Source organism: Pelodiscus sinensis, chromosome 3 (assembly GCF_052426305.1).
Source record: "Pelodiscus sinensis isolate ZL-2025 chromosome 3, ASM5242630v1, whole genome shotgun sequence".
In the NCBI taxonomy this organism is placed as follows: Eukaryota; Metazoa; Chordata; order Testudines; family Trionychidae; genus Pelodiscus; species Pelodiscus sinensis.
In genome coordinates this window covers 201,587,059-201,599,524 of record NC_143054.1, presented here as the reverse complement: position 1 = coordinate 201,599,524, position 12,466 = coordinate 201,587,059, and the positions used below count along the sequence as shown (strand labels likewise).

At 45.8% G+C, this 12,466-nt stretch overlaps 1 protein-coding gene across 3 annotated transcripts in view; it reads left to right on the top strand.

Annotated features, from left to right (window-relative positions):
- ABHD12 (abhydrolase domain containing 12, lysophospholipase) overlaps positions 1–12,466 on the top strand; it is a 55,859-nt gene that overhangs the window by 15,549 nt on the left and 27,844 nt on the right. For all 3 annotated transcript variants that reach the window (XM_075925857.2, XM_089777610.1, XM_089777611.1), the window contains exon 2: positions 8,146–8,270. In XM_075925857.2, the coding sequence (XP_075781972.1) occupies positions 8,146–8,270 (125 nt within the window). The remainder of the gene's footprint in view (positions 1–8,145; positions 8,271–12,466) is intronic.

Genomic DNA, 12,466 nt, shown 5'->3' with positions numbered 1-12,466 from the left:
GAGGCCAGGTCATAACCCGAGTGCTGCACGCTCCTAAGGGAGCCCTGCTCACCCTGCTCTAGCCCTTCAGGCTGCAGCATGCCCAGGCCGAGCCGCACAGGGTCCACCTGGGATGAAGGCCTGGTAACGGGTGAGCTCTGGTCCCTGCCCTGGGCTGCTGCTACTGGTGCACAGCGCTGTTCCCAGCTTGGTTTCACTCCAGCCTAGCAGCAAGCCCAGCCACACCGGCTTGGCTGTTGGAGCCTCCTCCCAGGTGCCCACAGGGTGTGGCCAGGCTCCCCAAGCACCCAGCCTGGCCCGAGGCATTGGCCAGGCCAGGACTCGGCACAGCGCTGCCAGCAGCATCGGCCCGGCTCGCCATGGAAAACCCGTCCGCGGAGCGCCGCCAGCCTGGCCAGTGAGGCGAGCCTGCATCTCCCCAAGCCCAGCTTGGCAGCTCTGCACTCTGCCTGCCCAGGCTTCGATCCTTGGCTCCTGGCTCAGCACTGAGCTGCCTCGGCCCCTTCCCTGCCTGCTGAGCGTGAGCAGGTCTTCCAGGGGAGCAGCACCAGCCTGGCACATGGGATGGGCAGAGAGTGGAGCTGTGGCTGAGCTACCCCCAGAGCAGCTGGCTTGTCCCGGGCCCTTGGTGGGGAATGCAAGCAGAGTAGTCGAGTACTCATCTGACTAGCTGATAAGCCTAGGCTTGCCGGGTAGTCGAGTACTCGACTACTCTCACATCCCTACTCTGCCTCACTCGGGCAGCTTTTCTGTCTTTCATAAATGTGTCGTCTTTGAATTTTTGTAGGTTCCAGGTTTTTCACTTGCACTCTCATCCTGCCTGTTCACTTCTCTGCTTCTGTCATCCAGGATGATGTCATTCCTGAAATTCTGCTGTAGCAAGGTGAATTTAAAGCCTAAATTGCCTGCCTGTCCTTTTCATCTCTGTTCCATTCACTGATGCTGTTCAATAGGACTCCTAATGCAGGTGGCTTGCTCTGGCGTTAGTTTAGCGGCAGCTACTGCTGTATTCCCACTGGCCACGTAGGTGGCCATGTAGGTTGGAGGGAGGATCTATTCTCAGGATTAAGTGGGTTTTCCATGTCAGGCCTCACCGCTCCCTGTACAGTGACTCCAGGGAAGCAGAAGAGATGCTTTCTGGAAACCTTTTCTTTTAGCAGGATAGAGAAGGATTTTATATTGCTGCTTCTGAAATAAAGGAATTGCATTACTGCCTGCTCAGCTTCCTTGTATTGTTGTAAGAAAGTCAAGGGGGGATTAGCCTTTCATTGTTAAGCTCTCAGTGTTTTCAGTCTGTATTGAGACACATGCCAAAAGGAAGGTAATTACTGTAGCACCCCCAAGGAAAATGGGTTTATATTCCCCTCTCAGCCAAGCCCTGTCCAGGTCAAGCTTAGTCATGTCCAGCAGCACTGCCAACTGGCCAGAATTCATTCTGGAAGCTACAGCTGGTGGTTATGACTTTATGGAAACACAAGAGTTGGGACTGAGAGGCTGAACACCTGTGGGCTGTATCATGATGTACCCACAGTCTTGTCCTTTTTAGAAGAGAGACTGGGTAAAACAAAGCAGGAGTGTGGTGAGTTCCACCAGATCAGATGACTTTCTCAGAGTGGGGGGAGTGAATCAGTGCTCCCACATTTTGCCGCCTTATTGGCAGTGTAGTGCCTGGACCAGTATTGCTCTCCCTGAGTTCCTGGTGCTCCTGTTGAAGGTGAGTTCATTTGTCTAGCAGACATTTTCGGGAGGAATTAGGTGGAAGAAAGGACGAACGCAAAGAAGGTCTTACCTTAGGCCAAAAGTAGTCCCACTTGACAGGTAACTAGTGATGGCCTGCAGAAAATTCTTCCCTTGGCATGGTCATTGTGTCTCGGGGGCGGGAGGGGGGGGAAGAGAAAGAGGGATCAGATACCTTGTTTACATTGGGTGTCAGTTTCCATTTTGTGACATAAAGCTTCAGGAATCCACATCCAGATAAGTAGGTTCCCTGTTCCTTGCAATACCCTTTTTTCGCCAGTGATGCACAAACTTCTGATAGGTCTGAAGGAAGATGGGGTATGGAGTGTGATGAGTTAGATCAGAGACGTCTCCATGGGCTTGTCTCCCTCCCGCCCCCGTGTGCTGATCATGTCACTGATGCCTGCTCTCTGGGGCTCCCCACCATCCTGTTCTGCTGGGCCAGAAGCTCTGGTCTCCCCTAGCTAAGGTGCAGAGTTGGGGTTGCCATCTCTCTGCAGAGCAACATAGATGTTGAATCAATTCCACTCCGGGAGGGCTCCTCCATAAGGGCTCAGTACCCAGGAAACCAACCTCCAAAATGGACCAAAATCTTAAATAAACCCATCTTACCCCCTATGAAAGTTTTACCCAGAGGACGCTCATAAGTTCTGCCCCTTTATCAGTGAAAGAGAGGCAGGTACAATTGTTGTTTTCCCTCCCATCCCCAAGAATAGGCTTGATAATAAACACGTGTTTTTTTATCAGGTATAAAATACTATTGAAGTGGCTGAAAGAGAAAACAGATCAAAGTGAGTTACTACCTTAAAATAAGCAAAAGATGCCAGCTAGTCCTAACCCACAAAGAAATGTGTGAAATGCAAATTCTTACCCTCAGGGGTTGTTCTAAATCTGTTTCACAAGGTAAGCAGACTCCTAGCTTGCGCCTGATCCTTCCTCCGTTCAGTCTTATGTTTCCAGCAGGCATTTTAGGCTCAGCTCAGAGCCCCTCACATTTCAAATCCCTTAGCCCAAGACCAGAGCCTGTGCCCTAACCCCCTGCCTGGTGAAAGGGAGAGAGGATGGGGGAAGGGAGATTGGCATGAGAAGGGGTGGGAAGGAGGCGGGGCAAGGGTATTCGGGTTTGAGGGAGATCCTGGATTGCACTTACATTCAAAAAGTGATCTTGTGTTTAGAAAGGCTGGAGACCCCTGGTTCAGGACCAACCACAGTTTGGGCTTTCAGGAGAAATAAAATAATTCATGGGTCATTGGCTTGATCACCGAGCTGTTACGTTTCCAGAGTATCAGTAAATGCCCTCCATAAGCACATCAGAATTAAAACCAGATTCATGTGCGGTCAGATTTCTAGCTTCAACACAAAAAGATACGTACACACAACTAGGAGCTACAGGTTCAGTAGATTGTAACTTTAAAATTGGTATGTTACATGAGGCATTTTGTCTAAAGAATCTTTGAGTTATGCATATTCATAAGACAATTTGCATAAAGCATGAGGGGCACAACATGGACAATAAGCAAAGCTCTGAAACAGAGCATGGTATGGAAGCTATTCAGATGAGAATAGAAACTACTTCTCCTATAAAAGGTGGACTTTCTGCAGTGGACTTCAGGACAGTGTTGTTTCTAAAACATGGGCTCCATCCCCTTTGGGGTGGGAATTAGGGATATTAAATATCGGTTAGTTGAATAGTCGAGTAAACTCACGAAATGTTATCGGTTAGTCGACTATTCTGTCGTTCCTGGGGGCGAGGCTGGCAGCCACTATCAGGCATCAGCATAGGGTGCCAGGTGGGAGCTAGTAAGCTCCCCTCGCGAACCATCTGCCTGCCGCCCTGTGCTGCTGCTTCTGAGACACAGAGCAGCACAGGATGGCAGCAGTCCCTGTCTGTGGTGGGGGATCTGAGCTCCCGGACCTGGCGTGAGCCAGAATTGAGCTGAGCTTGGCTGGCTGGCTCTTAATACACCTGAAGAGCAGAGCTGCAGCAGGGGTAGGTCTCAGACCTTCCAGCCAGCCTGCTAAAAAATTCAGTGGGGAGAGGGAAATGCGTGTAGTCTATAGCATTAACCTATTAGCTTTTGCTTCTCGGTTAATCAACTCCACTGTTACATCCCTAGTGGGAACAAAAAGTTAGCTAGCAGGGTGGAGGGGAGCTATACATGAAGATAGATAGGCTTTTAACAACATACGATGTAGCTGCAGCTTTCAAATGTTTGAGAAATGCTCCCTTTACGTAACGGGCCTTTTGGCTCCAGTCATCAGTCCTCCTTTCAGTCCAGGTGAGATCCTTTGTCCCCAGCACACTCTTCAGATGTGTGGGGCTCTTGATTTCTCCAGAAAATGTTATCCATGGGATTGGCGCTTAATAGTCTGAGCCCAAGAGTCTGTCCTGAGCCATTCAAGATAAAATGGAAGATTTTCCTGTCAGATCCCACCAGCTAGCATTGGGTTTTCTGAAGCTAGACATCATAATTGATCATTCTGGCCACACTGATTCCCCTTGAAACTTACACTTGTCCCCTGAGTTCTCCAGGAACCTCCCTCCTTGCGATCTTTTACTCCATTTTCCTTGAGCTTCTTGGTGAGGTTTTTCTCCCCTATTTGAAGGGGCGGGGGGGGGGGGCATGCAAAGTCTCCTCCCAGCACCAGGAGCATGGGTACCTAGTGGGAACTGCCAGCTGTTCAGAAAAGCTGGAGGTTCTGTCTGTGGGTGGGGGGGCTGCAAAGACTCTGCGCATTCTTCCACCCCCAGACCAATCATGGATGGAGAAGCACGGAAGTGTCCTGGCCCCGCCTCTTCTGCGTGAGACCCCACCCCTTCCGGGCTAGCCCAGGGCCACTTCAAAAATTTCTGAAATGGCCCCTAGTCAAAAATTATTTCCCATCCCTGGGCTAGATTAGTGTTTCTCAACCAGTGGTATGAGTACCCTTAGGGATACTCGAAGTCTGGGGGGGTATGTCAACACAACTGAAATTTGGGGAAAACCGAATTTTTGTGTTAAGTTTTACAGTGCTTTATTATTTTTGTACTTTTTACACCCAAAAATTTCATTGCCCGCCCGGCTACAATTAAGCTGTTTAAACAGATGTGTTGCAATGGTAGAAAAAAAATGTTGTATGTCTGAAAACTGTAGGTACTGGGGGTACTTATAATTTTGGGGGGGGCACGAAGGGGTACTTTATCTTAAAAAAAAAAAAAAAAAAAAAAAAGAGGTTGAGAAACAATGGTCTAGCTCATCCCTGATGTCTGTTGAATTTGCTTTTGAATATCTCTAGAGATGGAGATTCCATAACCTCCCCAGGCAATTTATTCCAGTGTTTAACCACCCTGACAGGTAGGAAGATTTTCCTAATGTCCAACCTAAACCTACCTTGCTGCAATTAAAGCCCTGCTGCTTGTCCTGTCCTCAGAGATTAAGCAGAACAGTTTTTCTCCTGCCTCCTTGCAACACCCTTTTAGGTACTTAAGCAGCTATCATGTCCCCACTATTTTGAAATGCATTTTGTGTGTAGACGCGTTATTTTGAAATAACTATTTCGAATAACACTGTAGTGTAGACATACCCTTAGTAAGAGAGAGGTGGTTCTGACTGTTGATGGATTGAGGCTTTGGTCTGAATGCATTTTTAAGCAGGCATCCCTCTAGTGACAAGGTGTTCGTGTGACCTTAGCTATTAGAATTTGGAACAGGCTGAGCAAACCGTGACATGATTTAGTTCAGTTCCACTTTCCAGAAAGGGGAAATAAAAGATGCTGTACTGTGACAGCCTGAGCAATAAATGTGCAAACATCTACATTTTACTTCCCTGGTTGCAACCTGACTATAGCCTTGCCTACACTGGCATGTTTTGTCACCAAAATCTTATTTTTGTTGACAAACCACTGAGTGTACATACTAAAATGCAACTTTTGTCTGGCGGGGAGGGAGAGAAAACATCCAGTTTTGGTGACAAAAAACTTCCACCTCTGTGTGAAGCTTTTGTCTTTCCCCTCCCTTTGTCAACAAAGAGCCAGCGCTGACTCTATTTTGTGGAGAAAACTGGCTTCATCCAGTATCCCACAATGCTTGCCCTGGTAGCTGGGCTCAGTGTTTTGTGATCTCTGCTGCCCTGCAGGCATGTGCCCCTCCCCTTTCAAATCTCTAGGACGTATTAAAAAGCTGAGTGAGCTGCGCCCTTTGGGGAACAACCAGAAAAAGCAAATCATTGGAATGCTCCTGTTCTGCCCTGCTAAGAACACAGTGGCAGGCAGGCTGCTGCTGCAGGGGGAGGGCTGGAGAAATGGCTGCGCTGCTTTGACATTCCCCAGCACATAGAGCTCCCAGAGCTACTCCTGATGCTGATCCCAGCCGCTGAGAATGCTGGGGGAGAACTGTGAGAGAGTCCCAAGAAGCACAGGGCTCAGCTCTTCCTTTGCACAACACTGCACTGGGGGATGCTGACCCACACTGCTTCATTCGAGAGGGGAGCTTGCAGTGTGGCCATGAAATGTCAACAAGGGGAGGCAGAAAAACCAGTTTAACTGGCTTTCAGTTTTGCAAGTCAACAGCACTTTTGTTGCCAAACCTTTCCAGTGTAGACAGAACTGTAGCTTGCTCGGTTTTGGTAGGGGGCTGGAGTTCTTCCTTGTCATCTTGAGCAGTATATTAGCTGTCCAGGATTCAGTCATACAGCCTTAGGCGAAATTGCGCTCCATTTGAAATTAATGGCAAAACTCCAATCGACTTCTGTGGGATTGGGATTTGGGTCCCAGAACATCTCCTGCCCCTTCACACCTCTCCCACTTTGTCCTGCTCCCGGTCTTTGGCACTAAGCCATCCAGCCATCCTTGGGAAATAGGTAGTTGATGACAAAGTGACTCCTTGAGTGTGAGAGGAGGGGAAATGAGAAAATGCCATCACACTGACAAAGCACCCAAGTGAGAGAAACAGGAGACGTAAACACCCCAGTCGTCCTTTTGATTGCCGATTACTGAAACGTAATTTAAAAGGGGAGGCCTAAAAACTTAGCTATGCTGTAACCTTGTTCAAAGTCTCACAGCTTCCGGGAGGCTTACGTGCCATTTCAGATGTGTGGGGCAGGGTTGGGAGGGGCATTTGTTGTTTTGAGGGTGTAGAATATCCTCTGATTAGTCCAGGCACTGTGTCTGCCAGACCTGTGCCAGACCTGTGCCTGTGTATCTGGGTGGGTTTCACAGGGCCGTGCTTCAGGGGCTTTGGCCTGTGGCACCCCAAGGCATCTTGCCCAGGTTCCTGTTGGTTATATACGAGAATAAAGGAGGTACAGCTGATCGGTACCTCTCAAGCATCACCACCTTGTAGATGGGGAAGACTAGTGGGTTCTTCTAGTGCCACAAGAACCCAGAGCCCCCAAGGTGGTGCTGCTGCTGCTGTTCAGAAGAAGGAGTATAACTTAGCTGGGCAGAATATAACTTTACGTTTTTCATTTTCTCTTCTGTGCCTTTAAGTGTGGTTATAGTTTCAAAGTGACCTTGTAAAAATAACACTTTATTCCCTTGATTTTTTTTCTTGTGGATCTTCAGAGTAGCAGCTATATATATCTGCGATAAAAATTATATTTTCTTGTACTGCAAAGCTAACACAGCTATAAAAGGTAAAAGGCGTTTCATCTGTGGATAATAGAAAAATAAGGAATTATAGAAGTATTGTGTTCCTGTAGATACATATTCCCATTGAAACCGCAATTCATTCGGAGGAAGAAAATACGTTTTTCTGGGTCTGGTTTTTGTAGTTTTTCCTCCAACCTCCCTCCTTTCCTCATAATAGCTTAGTCAAAATCTCCACTGAGATGCGCATGTGCACGTGTGTGTGTGTATATGTTAGATAATGGTATGGTCCCTGGGGTTTGGTTTTTTTAGGGACACAGTCTACTCCTATTACACTGCAATAAATATTGTGTAACTCCATTGGCTTCAGTGTATCTTTCTTCAAAGTAGTTACTCCAGATGAACATAAAAATAACCAAGATGAGCATCTAGCTAATGATTCCAGCAAGAAATGCACTCGAATATGTATAAAGCAAAGGTCAGAGCAGCAGTGATATGCAAATTACCCCATCTCACCACACACTAAGAAATCTGGAAAATCAACAGAAAAAAAACAAACTGTGGATATATTCTGTTGTGTTTCTTGAGCTTCATCTCTTATGTCCTGATGTGTCATCGGTTTGGCTAATATGGCTGCTTTGTTTTTATGTGCATATGTAATATAAAAATACACTGTCTCTCTTTAAAGAATGTCTGCATAAAGTCAAGTGTCTACATCCAAACATAGGCACCTAAATAAGTGGCCTGCTGACCATTCATAGTTCCCAATGAGAATTAGTAGTAGTAAAATTTGCTTCGTAAAGCAAACATATTCAGGCATCTTATTTTTCTTTCCTCTCTCAGGCGATATGCATGGTGGTTCCGATTGCGGAAGATGTTAATCTGGTTGTTGGCAGTATACATAGCCATTCCATTTCTAGTAAAACTTTGTCCTTCTATTCAGGTGAAGCTGGTCTTCTTAAATTTTGGTAAGTGCTTCTGTGTGTTTTCTTGATGTATTATTTTTTAAAAGTGAAACAGAAATAACTATTTTTTTGCCTGAACTGCTTTTTAAATATTTTTAGCAAATCGGACACCATATTTGCCTTCCTACTTCTCTCTATATCCACGTTTGAAAAATGCATCCAAATGTGTATTGGTTTCCCCTACTTTGTCCTGTGCCAGAAAGCTGCCCTTTGACTGTTGTACTTCAGCCAAATGAGCTGTACGTTGCTAATGGCTTTTTCATATGTGGGGCGGATGCATTTCTGGTGTCCATCAAAATGCTGCAGTGGGAACTGCCCAAACTATGTAGAAAATAGAAACTTCTGTGCATTTAAGAAGCTCTGAGTTTAACTGATGTATTTGTTCCCCTTATCCAGTTATGATTTGTGAAGGATGTAACTATTTTTATAGGTTTTGTGAATTCTGAGGCGGGTAGCCTCATAAAATGTATGGTTTATGCTAATTGTGAGTTGTGTGTTTTGTGTGTGGAGCTAGCAGCCAAATTCCAATTAGCCTGTTAACCCGAAATGAACAAAAACTGTGCCTGTGGGGAAAGAGAACAAAGCAGCATGTGATCTGACGCTGAGAGCATTCACATGACCAAGATCCTGTTTCATCTGAAATTTAATTGAAATTGTTGAGTGTCTGTCTTCCAGACTGCAGTTCCTCACCCAAAAGCATGTTTGGGAAAATATACTGGCCAGAGCAGAAAAAACAGTGGCTCATCAGTGGCACATTAACAGTGTCCCTTCAAGTGTTGCAAATCCTATCGCATGGGATTTCCCATATTACAGTTCAGCAGTCTGGTCTTGTATTTTGTTCTTTGTGCTACTGTGTTTTACCTGCATAAGCACAGCCCCCAAAGTCGATGCTGCCAGCGTAGCTATGCTGGCTTGTGTTGGCAGTATGGGTGGGGAGGGTTGTTTCCTGACCACACCCGCACCTCCGACTAATACCTGTACTGATACCACTTTTTTTTTAATAGCCAATATCTAGGGCACAGCTAACTGCTGCAGAGGCTTCAGAGGACAGCACAAGAGTCCTGATAAGGGATGTTAAAGTGTAACCAACTAGGCATTTAACCGATAAGATGATGCTTATCGGTTAATGGGGTTGGTGAAACTCAGGCGGCTTCACTGCAACGGGATAGCAAAGCCTCCTCCCCAGGAGCTGGGTGGACAAAGGGCTGCTAGCTCTTGCCGGCTCGGCTCCTGGGATTGTGTGGCTGCAGGCTCTGTAGTACAAAGCTTGCTTCAAGTTTACCCTGCAGAGCCACAGCGTGTAACCACTGAATCCCTGAGATTTTCAGTGGTTACACTGTTACCTATTTATCTGACTTAAGTTCCCTACTTGTAATGAGAACTTATGTAACATCTCTCCTGAGGGGAAACTTTCCCCACCCTTTTAAGTCATTCCCAATACTGTAGTTTGTCCATGCCCCTCTCATAATTTTTATTATATATCTTTGGGCCTCTTTTATTTTGGTTATCTAATGTTAAGCAATGGTGAGCAACCAAACCCAAATACAGCTTTCCATGTGTGGATGTACGGAACAGTTCTGTAATAGTGGAAAGTGTTTCAGTGCCACACTTCACTCCTCCTCCCATCTGATTGCCAAATGCTGTTGTGAACTGAGCAGGTGTTCCTCACTAGCACTCAGGTCTCTTCCTTTGCTTGTTCCAACACGTTGACTGAATTCAGCAATGTGCGCGACTCGCGCAGGTTACCGTTTCCAGTGTACGTCCCCTTGCATTTGTTAGCAGCCAGTTTGAGCTGCCCTTGTGTTGCTTTACTAAGTCCCTCTGATGTGCTTGATGGGGGCACTTCTCCTAAATGACTTACATAACTTTGTGTCCCCTGCAGAACTAGTCTCCTCACCAGTCTTAGTACAGATGGCTGTCTACCCCATAGTTCCTAATTTCTGTGCTATCTCAGCTGACTTTTCATACTTAAATTTTTACCCCATGATTATCTCATTTCTCGAATAACCTCCTAGGAGGGGCTTTTGTTAGATGCTTCTTTAAAGTCCTCTATCTGCCATTTTGTTGCCATGCTGGAGAAATTCTGTTTGCTTGCAGAAGCATGAATCTTCTTTGTAGAAACTGCAGGATTTTCCATATCGGGTCATCACTTTAAAATCTCCAAAGTATAAATCTGTTCTCTTTATCCACACTGGTATCTTCTCACTACTTTTTTTAGTAAGTTATATATGCCAATAAGTGTGGGAGGTGGAATGCAATACAAACTGTTTGTTTTGCAACTTTGCTGCTGCTTTATGGTTACATGTGTTTTGACTTTTAAAAAGCATCTTGTTAAATGGATACTGAGTTCAGTGATCAATTTACAGTTGTTCCTTTCATTCTCTTTCCTTTCCTTCCTCCTTCCATCCCCCACCCAAAACTAGTAAGCAGCACAGCTATTTAAATTAGCATTATCGTTCACCCTTGCATTAGTTAAGAATGCTGATAGGACATCATTAGTCATATTAGTAGGTCTGCTGGGTTCAGTGTTGAGTCCTGAACCATAGATTCTGGCTCTGGTTGGTGAAATACCATATGGCTATCTCAATTTTAAGATTTGGGTAGGTGGTCTGGCTGCTCCCTGTGGAAGGCTTCCTATTGCTTTCGCAATTGTTGTGAAAAATACAGCAGGCAGATATAAGAAACCTAGCATCAGAGGGCTGTTACATTTGCAAGTTGAAGAAGGCATGACTTATGTATTGTCTCCATGCTTTTATGATTGGGGAAGGGGGTGTAATTATTTAAGGGAGCCACTTCAGACATTTTGGAAGTGGTCATCAGCCACCCCAGAGGAGGCAGGGCCTCGGGTGGAAGGGACGGGGCCTTTAAATAGAATCAAGTGAAAGGGCTCACACCTCCCCTGTGGCTCCCAGGGAACCCGGCAGGGCAAGGAGCTGTGAGCTATTTAAAAGCCTTAGCAGCTGCCAGGAAACTTTTTTTGGTAAAACTTCTGCGCTTTTTTTCCCCCCCCTGAAACCATGGTTTGAGGGAAACTGCCTTAGAGGAAAAGGTGAAATCTGGACAGATGTGATACATTTGTCCAAGTCTTGCAGGAAAGCTCTATGTAAGCTTGAAAGCTTATCTCTCCCCAACAGAAGATGATCCAATACGAGATATTCTCTCACCGATCTTGTCTCTTAATAATTTAGAATGTAAAAAGTTAGGAATCTGAATAGCTGTAAAGTACACTAACTACTTAAATGTGTGTAGATCCAGCATAGTCTCTCACTTAGCAAAAAGAAGCACCACATTTAGTTTAAAGTATCTATTTAGTTGCAAATCAACATGTTTTAATGGTTGCCAATGACTAACAATCTTTCTCTAGAAAAATGACTGAAAAGTACAGATGGGATGTAAGTGACTAGTCGAATAGTCAACTACCCGATTACTCCCTTCCCCTACTCCTTGCTGCCTCTGTATCAGAGGCAGTAACAGGTAGGGGGAAGCAGGAGTGGGTGCTGGGGGGAGCTAGCTAAAAAGCTGGTTTCCCCCAGCACTGTCTCCATGGTGCGTGGGGAGGAGGCAGAGCCGCAGCGGGAGACGGTGTGAGCTGGGACTGTGCAGTCCTGGCTCTCACTGGCTGTGGGAGCTGCCCCCTCTGTGGCTCTGCAGTTTATATGTAGTAGGAGTTGGCTGCCTGCATGCCTGTCTCCTGCTACATTTGAACTGCAGAGCCACAGCAGGGAAGCTCCTGGACCTGGCGCGTCTCCTCTTATTGACTAATCGTGTAGTCGATACAAGTTGCATCGACTTCCCAACTAGCCACTTACCCACTGCTTAACATCCCTAATGCTAAAATATATGGAAATCATTTGCCTAAATCAGGGTTTTCTACTTGCTGATTTAAGTAGTGATTAGGACCAGTGATTAGATTAAATTGCTTAAATATCAGTCCATCCTGACAAAGACCCTTTGTGTGTGACAGGGTTTCCACTTGAAAGGTTCTCCCAGTTCAGTGGCTTAATATCAGGAAAAGCTCCTTAAACTTCCTTTTTCCTCGTTTCATCCTGTTACTTTTAGTTATATGTTTGTACTATTCTGAACAATTCATTTCCCTCCTGGATGCTTCTATGCTTCTAGTACTAGTAGCTAGTTTCCCATTTTCACCTGAGGGGGACAGATCTTTTTGGCATAGTAGACAAATGTAAAATTATTTTGCA